The following is an 18,256-nucleotide window of genomic DNA, read 5'->3' as shown; positions in this document are numbered from 1 at the left end:
GATAACCTGGCCGTTCGACTAAATAACTGATCACCATGGTACAAAAATTATTGGCCCGATAATTCGGAGGCCACACAGTCCAAAAATCGTAATTGATAAAAATGAAACCTAGTTTTGTACATGAATGCCAAGCCAAATAGGATAGGGGAATAATTATTATTTTTTTTTTTTTTAATACCACTTCGTGTACATGCTGCGCAAAAAGAATAAAATAGGAGTTTATGGCATTAGCTCATTAATATTGTGGGTAGTTGGTGGTACTGTATGTGAGTGCCGAGTTTAATATTAATGATGATATCATACCAAGTAGTGAACCAACAAAGAAATACAAATAAACAACAAAAGAATACAAGTGCCCAACATCAAGATATACAAAGTCTATATAGAAATCACATATTTACATTAAAACAAAGTATACTGTGTGAAGCGATACTGTAACTTGGGAGCCAAAGGCATATGTAGCTAACAATTGAATTGAATCCTAAAAGCATGTAATATCTGAAGGCAATTGGCATAAGAATCTAGCAAGGAACATGTTTGGATAATCACACTGCTTACCAGAAATATAATGCAAGTCAGTAAGTAGTACAAGGCAGGGCGCACTGGCATACCAGTATATCAGGGTTCATACATTCAGGGCAGAGCATATTAGCATACAAAAAAGCTGTAACCCGGGTAGTACTTACTAGAAGGAGATCGCCATTCTTCAATCTGTTTTACGTGAAAGGGGTTCACTACTTGGTATGATGACGTCATCCTCACTCCTGTGTGTGTGTGTGTGTGTGTGTGTGTGTGTGTATGTTTATGATGTATATTAGTCTTTTATTGCGCAGCCTCAACATTTCATTCACGTATTGGGACCTTCAATCTTGAGAAAGGTCCCAATATGTGACCGAAACATTGATTCTGCTTAAAGTAAAGGAAAGCCTAAGTCACTTGGGGGTGCCAAAATGTTAGGCACCCCCAAGTGACTTTTATCACTTACCTTGTACCCCGGGCTGGTGCCCCTGTTAAGAGCGAACAGCACAAGCCCGGGTCACCTGCGAGCGCTTCCTCCTTCCACGTTGGCGCTCTTGCGCATTACAATGAAAAGCCGAACTTTAACAAGAAAGTTGCCTTTTCACTCTGATGCGCATGCAGGGGCCCAGGGATTTCGCCGCGGAAGAAGGAAGTGTTCGCTACAGCTACCCCGGGCTGGTGCAGTTTTCTCTCTGTGAAACTTGCTGTATTTAAGTTGGTTTATGTAGGAAATGTGCATAAACTATTTTCGAAACATATAATTTTTTTTTTTTTTCATACAGACCCGACTGATTATGGTTAACAGAACTGAGGTCAATAATAGTTCTGTTGGCATTAGTTCAGTAAATAGGGCTTTGCTTATTTTAATTAAGAAATATCTATGGTTTCTGTTATTGCTCGGGTAGTAGAAACTGTCAGTGATTAATGGCAGTTAGTGTCCAGGTGGAAGTAAATACTCAAGATAACCAAGAGTGTACAGTAAAAATGCTTGACACTCGGCAGGACTTATGTGAAAATAGGGATCCAAACCACGAAAAGATCACAGGTCCTGACTATTATAAATTAACAATTTTAGGGTTGATTCACTAAAGTGCGATAAGCGCTATCGCATGCTGTTTTGCAGTAAAATTGACGCGGAAAAAACGTGTGATTCGCTTAAGTATTATCGTGTGCGTTAATTAGCGTGCAACCGAATGTGTTAATTTTACCGCGTTGCGTTAATTCTCGCACAGACGTAATACTAACGCATGATTCACAAACACTTAGACGCACTAAATATCGCATTAGTCTATGCGAAAATTAACACCTACTTGGGGCAGGTGGTAAATATAGAAAAGTACAGTGTGATTTATTCATGTATGTGTTGGCCCTAGAGTGATGTAGCCTCCAGTTTGCAGGGAAATGGTCATTTTCAAAAAAAGTAGTTTTACAAACATAATTGTGTGTGTGGCTAATATGGCATGCGCGCGATAAGTAGCGCACATGCGTTAATTTGCGTGCGTGACAAGTAACGTTCGGAATATAGGAACGGAATAACCCCTGGCAAAAGAAAAGGAACAAATCAATCTACTGGTCAAGCGAGTCAGGAGAGGAGGAAGAGGACATCATGACATCAAAGTATCCCCTGAGGGAAAGAAGGAGGAAACTGTTTTAAACCTTTCACAAAGAACTCTCACCCTGGAAGAAGTCAGCATTTTGGAAAAAGGTTTAACGTACTGCCCTAACAAAGACTTTGATTTATTTGATACCATTACAGATATAAATAGATTTGTGCGGAAATTATTATTGAAGAAACACTTTTTTACTGCTGAAATTGATTGTGCCGAAAAGGAAAAAGATGAAATTAATTATAGTAACCCTGTCTTTTTACAATCAGACATATCAAGCTTTCAGGATATGAGAGTAATTTTGCAACTTGAAAATTTGCAGCGAGAAGCCAACCCAGAAATTGGAAGAGTTGGAGTCACCCGAGAATCAACTCTTGATAAATTTAAAACTAAATCCAATTTTTACCGAGTCCATTTACGTGATCAAGTAATAAATATGTTCTAGAAAAACATAGAATTTGACTTATCGTTAATACATAATAACATTAAAAAAAAGCAAAAGCTTCTCTCTGCAAAAAAGAAGCAAAATCTTACCTTCAAAGAAAAATAGGCCTTAAAGCGTTTAGAGAGTGATGAAAATATAGTCATTAGAAAAGCTGATAAGGGAGGTCAAATTGTTTATTTTGAATAAAAATTATTATTTTACAGAGGCACATAGACAACTCTCAGATTCTACCACTTATAAACTATAAGAAAAAAATCCCACTATTTCCTTCCAGCAAGAATTGGACATCCTTGTACAAGAAGCTCTTATGTTCAAAGTTATAGACGATAAGCTAGCCTCCTTTTTCAAAATTGAGAATCCCAGAACTGCTATATTTCATTACCTACCCAAAGTACATAAAAAAGAGAGGCCCCCTCCAGGACATCCAATCATTGCTGGTATAGGATCACTAGGAGAGAATTTGTGCAAATACATAGACCACCTTTTACAACCGTTGGTGTTACGTCTCCCGAGTTACTTAAGGGATAGCGGACACCTCTTACAAGTATTACAGAACTTTCAATGGCAAACTGACACTTGTAAATGGGCATCTATTGATGTGACATCATTGTATTCATGCCTACCTCATGCTCTGGGTCTGAAAGCTATAGAATATCATTTAATTCACTACAGCACATATGAGCCCAGTCTGATCACATTTATATTAAAATCTATTCAATACCTATTATTAACTCACAATTTTTTCTATTTTAATAAGAAATATTATTTGCAATGTTGTGGTACGGCAATGGGTGCAAAATTTGCCCCTTCTTACACCAACCTTTTCTTAGGTTGGTGGGAAGAAATGCACATATATAATGAAGATAATGCACATTCTCATAACATCAAGTACTTTGGTCGTTTTATTAACGATGATATTCTTATTTGGTCTGGCACTGAAAATTTTTTTTTGAGTTTATCACCTATATCAACACCAACGATTACAATTTAAAATTCACTTCAGAAATTAATGAAAAATGCATTAATTTTTTGGACATCACATTAACAGCTGAAAATGAACACATAATCACCTCAATATTTAGAAAAGAATGTTCAGCTAATACCATATTAAATGCTCAATCTTGCCATCCGAAGCATTTGATACGTAACATCCCCTATAGCCAATTTCTAAGACTAAAGCTGGCCATACACGTGGCGATCTGACTATGTTTCGTGCAACCGTCGGTCGCACGAAACATCGTCAGATCCGCAACACACCGTCAGGGCTGAAACAGCAGATAAGGAGGTAGAAACAATAGGATTTCTACCTCCTTCTGCCGATTCAGCCCTGACTGCAGATTTTGGTCAGGCGCCTTCTATGGAGCCAGATCAAAATTTTCTAACCTGGCCGATCGGCGAGTCGTCCAATATCAGCAGCTTCCTGCGATATGGTTCGACTCGCCGACATGCCATACACGCACCGAATATCGTACGAAACGAGTTTTCGTACGATAGTATACGGTGCGTGTATGGCCAGCTTTAGAAGGATCTGCTCTGAAGAAGCGGACTTTCAATCTAAAGCTAAAGATCTATTTTCAAGACTAAAAGATAGAGGTTATACACATGATAACTTAACAAAAGCCTTTAAAAGAGCGGCCAATACAAATAGATCACCTCTCTTTCATAAATACAAAGCCTGCACTGTAGATACTTTATCTGGTTCAAAAGATACTAGATATCAACAACCTGATAAAATTGAAAAAAGAAATGCAAAACCTTTATCCTGCATCTTAACATTCAGTCCACAATACAATAGAATTAAAAAGATTATTAACAATAATCTTAATATTCTAAGAACTGACCCTATACTATGACAGATACTAGACATGGGCTGCAGATATGTAACAAGAAGGACAGAAACTCTTAAGAATAAACTATCCCCGAGTCTCATTCAAGCTGACACACCCACTAAGACATGGTTGGCCACTAATGGGATGTACAGGTGTGGTTCCCGTCAGTGCATTACATGCAACTTCGTGTTAAAAATGCAGTCCTTTACTTCTACTATGACTACTAAAACTTACAAAATTAATCATTATATAAATTGTAACACAAAAAATGTTATCTATTTACTTACATGCACAAAATGTCAAAAACAGTACATAGGTCAAACCAGTAAAATATGTTCACATATCCTATCTTTTAATTTTCTAAGCATAACAAATAAATTCTTAAACCACTGTAGCTAGGCACTTTGCGGAATGTTCGAATAGATCTTTGTCATGTCTATCAGTTGTAGGCATTGACAAAGTCATTCCGAACATTCGTGGAGGAGATATTACACAGGCCCTAACTAAAAAAGAAACAAAGTGGATTTTTTACATGCAAACCAGACAACCTAACGGCCTTAACTACGAATATGATGTTACCTGTTATGTATGATTTGCCTAATAAGTCTCAGTTATAACCAATATAACTTTAATGGTAGATTCGTTACTCTATTCAAGAAATATACTGCCTTTAATCTTTAACAACTGTGTTCATTATACAGGATAGATGTACCACATGATACTATAGAATTGGTTTACTATGAGTCACCTCTTATCCTGTGTTGAATATGATTGGCCCATTTGTGACTCTTTCACAATTGATTGGTTCATTCGTAATGCAATGTGATTGGCCCATCTCAGGATTCCTCTGATTGGCCTTTATGCCTTTAAATAATGTGTCTTCATGTCTGAAAATTAGCCTATGACTAAGTACCCTGGTAGGTACGAAACGCGTAAGGCTGTTGCAGTTATTATTTTAATGGAATAAATAAATTTTGGTACTTTTATCAACATACAAGCTGCTTTTTGAAAACTTTTTTTGACGCAAAAGGGATCCCAGATGTGCCTGCCTGTTTGTTCCAGTATGATTCTACGGAATAACACATCCAACAATGAAACACAATTATCTAAAAATGGCTCTGTGCAGCGTGTGCCATCCCACCGGCGACTTACATTTTCGCCGGTGGGATGGTAGTTCGGGGAGATTAGTTGCCCGTGACAAAGAAGATTTGTCGCAGGCGACTAATCTCCCCGTGTGCCAGAGACCTAAAGTTGCTTGGTAGTTGGTGATGTTGGATAAAGAGTTGGAAGATTGGCCCAGAGCCATTTTTAGATAATTGTGTTTCATTGTTGAATGTGTTATTCCGTTCCTATATTAAAAATACATGTCTCTTAAAGTTAATAACTTTAATATAAAAGTTGCATTTCTATTATATAACATTTGCTATCTTTTGTGTTTTCAGCTATAGATCTATTGTATGGGGGTATATACTGCTTTATGTGTCAAGATTATATATATGACAAAGATATGGAGCAAGTTGCCAAAGAAGAACAACGTAAAGCTTGGAAATTGCAAGGTAGGCTTTTATGATAAGGACATGTTTAAAAGGCACAATATATACTGTTTGCTATTAATTTTACATAACTGGTGTCACTAGCTGTCAAATTTTCCAGGGGAGTAATTCTATAACCCTATACACTGTATATATTAAAAAAAAACAAAAAAACGTTAATTGCTGAAAATTGTTTACCCTAAAACATGATTATTGCTGGACCACTGGATGATTTGTACATGATTTGGCACATCTTATATAGGTCAGGGGTTTTGTAAGATTTGTGGTGTGGGGTGGGGGGGGGGTAGGTTTAGAACCCACTGTTTTGATTTTAAACTGATCTAGAGTCTCTTACCTCACACCACATATATAAATATATACCAGTCATCTTTTTTTAAGGTTCCAAGAAATTACCCAACATATATCAAGTGTGAACAGTATTAATGTACAATTTAACATTGAATTGCAAGAGCCAGGGGACAGCCATTAGTACCTAAAATTGCAATTTTCTGTTTAGAATTATCCAGTGGCACATAGTACTAAAGTGTAATTTTATGAAAATGTTTATTTAGTTAAAGCGTTGTTGTACATAGCTGGTTGATGCAATATATTTTTAGACCAAAAATTTAAATGGTTGGTTATCTGTATAGGTAATAAAACAATTATTTGTGTCTTACTTCCTTGTTGTTGCTGCAACCAAGCTTGATCTGCAGAATCCAAAAGAATAGGAAAATAATGCCATCAGATTAACTGCAAGCTATTTATTCAGGTTAGTGGTTACATTACATGTTTCAGGGCAATACTCTCTATCAAGGGTACACGTGATAAAGAATATTGATCGGAAACATGACGTATAACCTCTATCCTGAATAAATATTTTGCTGTTAATCTGCTGGCATCTTTCTTCCTATTCTTTTGGATTTTGTAGTATACGGACCTGCAATGTTCAGGGATATATATTTCCTTTTAATAGAAATAGTTGAAATGCTTATACTGGTCAACAGAGTTGGCGTTCTAGCTGAGTGGTGGGCATTTGCCAAAACAAGGAATGACCACATGGCTTCTCTAGAAAATCTAGTTAGCAGATCATAAGCATATCACTAAACAGACTCATAACTCAGCAAGTTTTTCCAGTGATAGTTCCCAGCTGATGTAACTGTAATATAAGACCACTGATAGAGTGGGTACAATAGAGAACCTTAAAGGAACAGTAACACCAAAAAATAAAAGAGCTTTAAAGTAATAAAAATATAATGCACTGTTGCCCTGCACTGGTAAAACTGGTGTGTTTGCTACAGTAACACTACTATAATTTATATAATAAGCTGCTGTGTAGCCACGGGGGCAGCCATTCAAGCTGGAAAAAAGGAGAAAAGGCACAGGTTAGATAGCAGATAACAGACAAGTTCTGTAGAATACAATAGTGTTTTATCTGTTATCTGCTATGTGCCTGTGCCTTTTTTCCTTTGAATGGCTGCCCCCATACTACACAGCAGCTTATTTATATAAATTATAGTAGACTTTCTGAAGTAAACACACAACTTTTATTAGTGCAGGGCAGCAGCACATTATCTTTTAGTTACTTTTATACACTTTCATTTTTTGGTGTTACTGTTCCTTTAACAAGGAAGTTAATATCAATAATGCTAACCAGTGATTAGCTGGCCAGCTTTAATGACACTACTAACTGTTCAGGTTTTGGATACTGGACGTGTTTAGCAATATGTAAAATATAAATCTCTAGTTTCTAATGCAGTAACTTTGAAATGACCAATTGTTCTTTGTGTTTGTGCATGCAAACGGAATTGTTTATTAAAATACCGTATTGTAGTCACAGACATAGCTAACAGGAAAATATAGGAAACTTTGAAAAAGATCAGCACCCCAGACAAGGAAAAAATGCAAAAAAAAACATTGGTGCCATCAAGGTTATCACCTTGATGGCACCAATGTTTTTTTTTTTTTTTCTTTTGTCTGGGGTGCTGATCTGGGGTGTAACACCTTGATAGACGGCAAGCAAGCATACTGTACTGTACTGTACAGCTTGCTTGCTGTCTATCAAGGTGATACACCAAGAGAATTCTTGCTGTCTGATTTATTGGAGCCAGTGTTCCTTTTGAGTAGTGATGTCATATGTGGCATGTTTTGCTCATGTCCGCTTCCTTTAGGGGACTGATTTTGCAAGTGCCCTTTTAGCTGATAATACACTTGACAAGTTACAGGACTCTGTATACATAGAGATTCACACATTTATATCAGAGGTTTGTTAGTAGCCATCTTTACCTGAACCACAAAGGAGAAACTTCTTCAAAATCCATTATTGTACACCTCTAAAGGCACATATTTGATATAATGATTTGTGGTGTCAACTTATCTGTCTTTTCCTCTGGATCCTCCTGCATATTAGCAGTTCCCTTTTTGGAATCCACTAAACTCGTTTTGATTTTGCATATGTTGACTACAAAAGGTAACAGTATTGTGCTCTTCTTGTGTTGCTTTTCCTCCAGGTGGAGATCAGCAGTCAAAATTAGGGCTGTTTTCAACTGTACTATAATGTATACTGTATTAAGATGTATAGTTTATAGTGCAGTTTATTATTGCACATTAGATTTCTTCTGTTTAGTTTTTGCTAATTTAAAATCTATTTCTTTCATTACCTTTTTTTTTCTCTTCACAGCTTTCTCCCCAGCACTGGTTTCTCCATACCAGTATGCAATGACTGGTAAGTTGTTTCTTCTACATTAGAACATTGCTGGTTTTTATTACAAAATGCTGTTGCCCATGGGTTACTGATCTCACGGAAATGCCTTTCCACCAGCAGTAAAGTGAATCACCTGTGGAAATGCTTGGGTGTCACTTTTTAAAAGTCGCACAAAGTTTTCTGCTGGAGGAATTTTTGTGTGACTTTGAAAGAGCATGAAAGGCATTTCAGTTCTGCTTGGGAATTCTCCAGTTACATGGGAGTAGGAGAAACAATAGGTTACCTGAAAGCAGTTCTAATGTGTAGCGCTGGCTCCTTCTGAAAGCTCAGACTCTGGAACAATGCACTGAGAGGGCTGCCTACACACCAATATTACAACTTAAAAAATGCATTTGTTGGTTCAAGAATAATATTTTAAATGAGAGAGTGAATTATTTGCTATTTAAGCAGTGTAATTTAGAAAAAGTATACCATAAAAATGACAGAATCCCTTTAAAGGAAATGTAACACTAAATTTTTTTAACTGCCCTATGCTGCAAACCACTTAGTATTTTAAATGCTTTAATAGAAAATACCTGCTAAAACTTGGCTTCCTGTCAATTGAGCTACAGCGATACGGCAAAGGAAGGAGCTGCATCCATTATGCGATGATCGATTGATCAAGCCTTGCCTGACTCCCTACAGAAAGAAGGCTAGGCTCCTTCCTTCGCCGTATCGCCATTGTTCAATTGACAGTATTATAAATGCTTTAATAGAAAATACCTAAGTGGTTTGCAGGATAGGGCAGTTATTGGTGCAGGGTAGAATAGCTTTTTTACTTAAAAAATGTTAGTGTTACTTTTCCTATAAAGAGATAAATTAAACTGTTTTTAAATATATCATAACATTGTCTTTGAATGTTATAATTTTGCCAAAAAAGTACTTCCTGATGCTTTGTAATAAAGGGGGTGAACCTATATTAATAATTTGTATTAATTGACATTAATAACAAATATTAATAAATATGCAGGATCAATGATTAAACCTTCTGATAAACTGTTAGTGAGCAATAACTTACACGCACACTAGTAATAATAGAATCAAATAGATTTACTTGTCTTAGTATGATTATAGTTACAAACACAGCCAGTTCTGCATCAATTCAGCACAATCGGGGAGCCCCACAAGCTTTGGTGCAAGACCTTCAGGTTCCCGATAACCAAGCGATGATCCAAATGTCCCGGCACTCAATCAGGAGTCCTAGGCGAAGCTACTGACACGTGGTGGAGGCTCCCTTTTATACCAGAGTTCTTAGAAACCCCCCCCAACACCAAGTGCTGACTTGTGCAATATTGTGTACAAACTTTTGTCATGAAGAAAAGATCTAACTATACAATTTAACCCTTTCCCTGCCAACAACGTAGGTACTACGTTGTTTTGAAAAAAGCAGTTATCTGCCAACAACGTAGTACCTACGTTATTGGTGCTAATGCAATTCTCTCTGCACCGGCAGCTTTTGCCGAGCCAAGGGGGCTGGCAAGTCGGTCCAGTGATGCGATCGCATCGCAGCATGGAACTACAAGCAGCAGACACGCTTGCACACTCTAGCACAATTCATCAGAATGTGTTCTTTCCAAAAATATACTATTTTCTGGGGGTTTCTGTATAGTTAGGGGGTGTTACGGCACATAATACGCTGTCAGGGGGCTCTGTGTGCAAAAGCTGAGTTGCCGAGAAATCCATATTGCACTATTTTCATTTTGGGTTCAGTGCACACCACAGACTTTGGTTTATCTATGCATATTGGGCATCAAACTGTTCAGTAGACCTCTGGTGTTCCTATTTGGGGTGATTTGCCTTTGTACGCAAGAAATTGTGTGAGATAAATGCAAACTGCAACATTTTTGTTGAAAAAAACCATTAACTTCAGGAAAGCTTTGCAGATTGGTACTTTGGAGTAGAAAGGTTTCTTTACCAATGTTGGATTTGTCAGAATGTGTACTTTCCAAAAATATAGGGTTTTTAGGGGTCACCCTAAAGTTCTGCAGCTTCTACCCCTCATAAAACTGCCATGTGCTTATGAATTAGGTAAAAATAAGCCATGAAATTTAGTGTGCACAAGGTATATTTGGGGGGTCTCTAAGTGCCATGTGCTTTGATAAACCTATGTACAGTGGGCATCAAACTGTTCAGTAGACCTCTGGGGTTCATATTTAGGGTGTTTTATTTTGGTACCTCTAATGAAAATGTAGAAAATAAGATGCTCAGTTCCTACTCAGATGGTTCCCAGTCGACGCAACCTTTCTACACAAGATCTCCAGTTTAATGTACCTACAACTTAAATCCAACCAATTATGTTTTTTTTTCTTCTGTCCTGTATTTCTCTGTATACCCACTCACCCAGCGATATCTCGCTCTTTCTATCCTCGCTATACTTTTTTTATAAAAATAAAAAAGTCCGGTACTGAACTACTTTTCTCTGTACTTCTCCGCCTCACTTTGCTTTGCACTTTGGTTCCTTTTCTGATCTATTTTTTTGTCTCCTATTATTTCACAGTAATTACTGCTTCGGTTAATATACAAATCCCCCCCAAAAAAATAAAAATTCTTGAGAAACCAACAGGACGCAAACAGATTTGCTATCTTTCTTTTTATTTTTATATGATTATCCGTTTCACATTTTATTTTCCATTATTATGTAACAATAACAGACATCGGTTTGGTAACAATGTACATGCTTTATGTTTTGACATTTGACTTTATGACATGATATTTTGTACTGTTGGAATCCCAAGATCAATAAAAAAAGATATGCTGCATAGTGGAAGTTTTGAGGTGATTTTTGGAAATGCCATAAAAATCGTCAAACTTAGGAAAGCTTTGCGGCTTGGTACTTTGGAGTAGAAAGACATGGGTACCTAGATAGTGGAATTTTTGGCCTTAAAATCTAAAGGTATTCAGCTTTCTGGAGCAGTGCTTTGGAAATTTGGTAGTGTACTGCAGGGAGTTTTTGACCTATACAAGTGAGAAATCTCCATAAAACTATATATATTTGGTATTGGCACGTTCAGGAGACATGGGACTTTCCAAATCAGTTGTATTTTCATGCATAAAATTTTTGTTTCTGGTGTATGTGTTTATATTATGGAAAATATATATATATATATTTTTTTAATTTTTTAGACATTTAGAAGCCTATATCTTGTTACAGAAATGGAATTACACAAATTCTACTATATCTTAAAAACTTAAGTTGTCCTAGGCCCCTAAAGTGAAACAGTGCAAATTGTTCAAAAACTGTCTGGCAGTAGAAGTTCCGCTTTGTCCAAAACAGCTGGCAGTGAAAGGGTAGCAGAAAAGAAAAGCTTTGTAGCAGGCCTTAATTGTTTCTCAAATAAGTTGTAAATAGAGTATATTGTCTATCGGCTGTCTGTTTGTTTATTGCAAGGATATTTGCTGGGTAACAATACCTGTGTTTACTGTTTACCCAGCAATATACATAGAACAAAGACTTTGTACCTTGAACACTGGACAATAGCTGTCCCAAAATCTGCTGCTTTTACTTAACTCAAACCTAAAAGCCCCCATACACGGGCCGATAGAATCTGCCGATATCGGTCCCTTCGACCGACTCGTCAGCTTATCTGCCCATGTAAGGGCAGAAACGAGCGGGCTGGCCGACCGATATCTGGCCTGAAATTGGCCAGATATCGATCGGCCAGGTTAAAAGATTCAGTCGGATCGGGGGCCGCATTGACTCGTTGATGCGGTCCCCGAACCGACTGCCCCATTGCTGCCTACATAATCCGGTCGTTTGGCCCCAGGGCCAAACGATCGGATTATTTATTTTTAACTTCAAGCTCCCCGATATTGCCCACCCGTAGGTGGAGATATCGGGGGAAGATCGCCAAGCGAGCGGATCTTACCGTGTATGGGGACCTTAAGATTTGATTCATATGTCAAAGCAGATGTATATATTGTAAATAATTATGAAATCAACAGAAAATCCACCATGCTACATGCTTTTACATTACCTATCTGATCTCCCATGTTGTTCTAAGGGGGCTGCCATATTTGTGCAGCAGGAATCCATTAGCAGTCTTCAAGTAATAATTAATTACAGAAACAGCCCTATTGGCAAAAAGGTCAACATGACCTATAGGCAACTTTTTATGTACATTAATATTTTGAAAAGTATTATATTTTGTGTCAGTATCACTTTAAGGTATGTAACAAATTGGTCTTTAAGCTAAATGGATGGATGCTATATGGTGGGCCATACATTGCAATGACCTAACAAATACTATTGCTCCTACTATTGAGCAATAAAGATCTGCAGGAAGTAAAGATGGAACCACATCATTTCTCACTTCCTTATCTGCCTGTGCATTAATAGTTTAAACTTTCATCTAGGAGAAATGAACTGTAGGACAAATGCAATAGTATTGCAAGATGATTTATTGACACTGATTTGAGGCAACTTATGGGTCCAAATGGTCAACATTATCATTAGAGTTATACTATGGTATTTAAGGGGTTGTTCACCTTCTATGTCCAAATATTATTAAACTGCAAACAATGCTCGAAATGTGTTAGAAAATCCATTTTCCATTGAATAAAAAAGTGTAAAGGTCACTGTAAAAGCTACTTTTTATACCTGTTAAATCAGCCTAATGAGGTAATGGGGGCACACGTGCTTATTATATTATGATAAAATTTTAGTTTTAATAAGTTTTTATTAAGGTGCATATCACAACTAGAAAGGGAAGTTTGAGAACAAACTTCATGTTGGGTTGAAAAATGTGAAGTCACTGAATGAAATCTGATCTGTTGGCTCTGCCCACTTTTTCTAACCTTGGACCACAGCACAGTGGTTTTTACTATATAAGTTTGGGGACCCTGATTTTAATAGTGTCTGAATAGCAGCAATGAGTGACATCTGATTGGCAGTTGGTGGCTCCACTCCCTTTTTCTAACCTGGAACTGCAGTTACCCAGTGACTAACTCTGCAATGTTTAGGGACTCTAGGATTAATAGTTAAAGAACAGCAGCAGTTTAAATTTAAACCAATAAAAGTCAATAGGTAAATTGTGATTGGAGGTTGGTGGGTGTGCCCCCTTTTTCTAACCTTGAGTCAGTCACCCAGTGACAAAAAGTGGGCACCCTGGCATAAATAGTGTGAGAATGACAGCATTTTAAATTTAAACCAATAAAATTCAATGGATGAAATCTGATTGGCTGTTGGTGGCCCAACCCACTATTTTTGAACTGCAGTCCCCCAGTGACCAATCTTGCAAAGTTTGGGAGACTGATGGCATTTTACACTTCACCATTGAAAGTAAATAGGTAAAATGTGATAAGCTGTTGGTGGCTTCGCCCACTTTTTTTCTAACTTTGAACGGCAAATACCCAGTGACTAACTCTGGAAACTTTAACAACCCTGGAATTTATACTTAAATAATGGCATCAGTTTAAATATAAGCCAATGAAATGTTGCCGTTAGTGGCTCTACCCACTTGTTCTAACCCTGAATATGTAGTCAGCCAGTTACTGACTGTGCAAACTTTGGGAACCCTGACATAGTGTGAGAAAGGTAGCATTTTAAATGTAAACAAACAAAAAAAAAAATCAATAGGTGATGTCTGATTGGCTGTTGGTGGCTCCACCCACTTTTAAAACCTAAAAAATGCGGTCCCCTAGTGACCCTGGTGATAATACTGAGAATGGCAGCAGGCAGAATTTCCCCATTAAAAATCAATAGGTAAAATCTGATTGGCTAACTGTGAACCGCAGTTACCTGGTAACTAGCTCTGCAAAGTTACACTGAAAATCTATTCTACCCTGCCCAAATAATTGCCCTATCCTGCAAACCATTTAGTATTTTGAATTCTTTATTAGAAAATACCTGTTAAAACTTGGCTTCCGGTCATTTGAATAAAGGTACGGCGATGCATGGGAAGCATCCACTATGCGGTGATCGATTGATCAAGCCTAGCCTGATTCCTTTCTATACAGAAGGAAGGCTAGGCTCGATCAATCGATTGACGCATAGTGGATGCTTCCCCTGCATCGCCATATCGCGTTGGTTTTTTTGTTTTTTTTTTTTAAATGACCAGAAGCCAAGTTTTAACAGGTATTTTCTAATAGGGCAATTATTGGGGCAGGGTAGAATAGTTTTTACGTAAAAAATTTTAGTGTTACTTTTTCTTTAATATTTAAAGAATGGCAACAAATTTTAATTTAAACATATGAAGTCTATAGGTGAAATCTGAATGGCTATTGTTGGCCCTGCCCACTTTTCTAAACTTAGAACATAATCACCCAGTGACAAACTGTGCAAACTTTGGGGACCCTGATATTAAACACGTGAGAATGGCAGCAGCTAAAATTTCCCCACTGAAAACAATGAAAGAAATGTGATTGGCTTTTGGTGGCCTTGCCCACTTTTTCTAACCTTGAGTACGAAGTCACCCAGTAACTGACTGGCATCAAACCAATAAAATTCAGTTGGTGAAATCTGATTGGCTGTTCACAGCTCTGCCCACTTTTGGGCATCCAACAATCATCCTATTTTCATTCAGGCTGACCCCATGACTATGTGATTCAAGTTTGGAGAGTGTAGCCTCAAAGCTGTAAGATTGGCAGCAGTTTCAATTTCTCCAAATGTCAGTGGGTGAAATTTGATTGGCTGTTGGCCCCTCCCACTTTGGGGGTCATTCAACAAATGTGGCTGTTTCATTCGGGTGACCCCATGATTGTTGTTCATGTTTGGGGGGTGTAGCTTTAAAGCTGTAAGAGTGGCAGCATTTTGAAAATCTTCCCTGTCAGTCAATGGGAAAATCGGGGTGTTCGGAGCGGCGCCACAAAAAGACTGGGGGAGGGATCGCTTAGAAAAGCACAAGCAATCTGCTCCACTTTAGGGCGAAGTGTGGAAAGTTTGGGTGTTGTCCCCCTAAAACTGTAGGAGTATCTTTTAGAAAATGGGGGACGCTAAGAATAATAATAAGAAAAAGCAGAAGAATAAGCTGAACAGTATGTTGGGTTTTTTAACCCAACATAATAAGCAAATAAAACTGTAGTATCCCTTTAATTTGTTCTTAAGCAGTTCAGGCAAGACTTACCACTGGTTAATTCCACTATGGCAAGAAAATCTTTTATTTATAAAAGATATTCTATTGAGGGAAATGTTATCATTCCTAAAAGCTCATGGTATAAGACCATAAATGTCAAAATACTAATCTACCATATACTAATATATAAATGTGTGAAATATTTTTTATTTACAAATGGCCTTTATTCACTTAATGTGCTCTGTATTTATCCCCAGAGTGTGCTGATAAAAAATTATCTATTAATTATTTTATAGTTTCGTAAAATTATCTTAAAACCTTGTACAAACTTTTGCAAAATGGCAAATATAGCACATTCATTCCAAGTAATGTTTAACCACGCAGATATTAATTTGCAATTTGGGGTGGTTAAAAACCCAAATTTTATCAAATAGTGCTTTATACTTTTTTTTTTTTTTTTTTTTTTAAGATTTGTAAACTAAGCACAATGGGTGTAATTTATTGATATTGGGCAAAATTGACCATGGGCAGTAACCCATGGAAATCAATCAAATTGTTGCATTCATTTTTCTACCTTCAGCTGTCTAGAAAAGCGAATCTGTGGTTGCTATGGGTTACTGCCCACGGCCAAATTTGCCTAGTGTTTATTAATGAGTTTAGTATAGTGTAGTCCTGTTACTGCTACCCATTGAAAATGGCCAAAGTGAGTTTCTGAATAGCGATGCTCAAATCTGTCTCATTTTGCTTTACCAAAACATTTGTGAATTGTGGCTACCACGTGATTTTATTTATTTTTTGACGTGGCCACAACTTTTTCCTCACTGCGAATTTTTACAGCAGTTTTGCAAAAAAAATTGCCAAAGACGGAATGAGAAATTCTGCCACGAATCCATGTCTGCTGAAAAAATGTGCTCATCACGCTTACTGAATGGTGCATTCCTCTTAGTGCCAGTGTCTGCCTGAGGCAGAGAATTTCCTGTTCTGTGACAAGAAAGGCTACTCCTTAGTTCTCCACGAGAGCAGCAACACAGCCAATACTGGTGTGTTGGTGGTATAAGATTTAATATTAATAATAATCACACCTCTTGCTTATGGTTCTTTTGAGCAGCAGACAAATAATCCACACCAATAAGTGTATGTTAAAGTGATATACTTACAGGGTAGTTATACAGTCTACATTATTGTAATGGTAATAGAACAGACGTTGGCTTCCTTTTGTCCTCCAGTTCTATCATGGCTTCTCTCTCTCCCTCCAGCACCTTTGGTCTGCAGTCCTTACATGATGTCTCCTCTGTCTCCTTAAAGGCTGCTCCCGTCTCCTCACAGGCTCCCCCCCCCCCACTGTGCAGTGCTTACTTTTTATACAGGTTTTCCCCACTTGCCCCCACAGTGAACGTCTCAACTGATAAGATAAACCACCCCAAACTTGCCAGTTTTCTGCAACCTGTGAGTTGAGTGAGTTTCTCGCATACAGAAATTAGTTTATGGCTCCTGTAGAAAACATACAGTCCAACTAAAATTCACAGGAAAACCCTTTAGTATGTATAATTTGTGTCTGCTTATGATTTGAAATGTAAGCTTTCTGCACAACTGGTTTTCTGGTCATGGTGAATATGAACACATACTCGTATAAAAGATAAATAATGTATTTCAATGTAGTGGTTATTCTTGCACAAATTCCAAGAAAATATTTTACAACACCAAACCAAATAAATTTAATATATACTCTATGCTGCATATAAGCTAGTGCAATTTTTTTTCCAAAAAGGACCACCACCTTGGGGATGGCCTTAATGATTTGATTTACTGGTGGGTGTGTATTGCCCCTTTCACCTGTCATATGTCCTTTAAAGGTAAGATAAGTGTGAAGGAAAAAAAATGCTCTGCTAGTGCTTTATATTAAAAATTAACTTTAAAATATGCGTTTTTAATTAAAAATCTGATTGTATTTTTACCATAAGTTCTATTTATTTTGGCAAATGTATATACTATACTGTGCCTTTCAGTTACATTCTACAATACCATATGTCGCAAACATGCTCCTGGGTACAAAAAAAGTGCTTATATCCCACTATTTGAATTATTTCAACACAAATCATAGGAGAGAATCAGCACCATTTTATTTAACGCCACAAATTTCTTAGAATCCTGCTTCTGGACAAAGGGTTTACAGTTGTCCAAAACATTGAATGATAGGGTGGTGGTTAAAGTTCTGATATACAAAATTAACCACAATATATGTTACCATTATACTTGTACTTAACGGGCTAAACACAGGTTGCTGAATTCATGCTTGTATGTGTCGTATCTGAATGTAATAATTAGAACATGTTCATTTCAGCTTTCCTGCAGTAATTTTTCATTTATTGGTCACTCCCAAATTATTTAATTATTGTAGGAGTTGGAGAAAAGTATTCAACGTGGGAGCCAACAAAGCGGGAACTAGAGCTGTTACAGCATAACCCCAAGAGAAGAAAAATTACGACAAATTGTACTATAGGTAAGTTACATTTAGTGTGTGTGTGTGTGTGTGATATATAATGTATATGTGCAAAAAAATGTGTGTGTGTGTGT

The 18,256-nt window shown here is 37.2% G+C and overlaps 1 protein-coding gene across 5 annotated transcripts in view; it reads left to right on the top strand.

Annotated features, from left to right (window-relative positions):
- usp22 (ubiquitin specific peptidase 22) overlaps positions 1-18,256 on the top strand; it is a 180,062-nt gene that overhangs the window by 118,657 nt on the left and 43,149 nt on the right. For all 5 annotated transcript variants that reach the window (XM_012970208.3, XM_012970207.3, XM_012970210.3 and 2 more), the window contains 3 exon segments: positions 5,843-5,956; positions 8,610-8,654; positions 18,081-18,182. In XM_012970208.3, coding sequence (XP_012825662.1) covers positions 5,843-5,956; positions 8,610-8,654; positions 18,081-18,182 — 261 coding nt within the window.

This window comes from Xenopus tropicalis, chromosome 9 (assembly GCF_000004195.4).
Source record: "Xenopus tropicalis strain Nigerian chromosome 9, UCB_Xtro_10.0, whole genome shotgun sequence".
Classification (NCBI taxonomy): Eukaryota; Metazoa; Chordata; class Amphibia; order Anura; family Pipidae; genus Xenopus; species Xenopus tropicalis.
The sequence above is the reverse complement of the archived record's forward strand: the minus strand, read 5'-3'. Positions and strand labels throughout refer to the sequence as shown.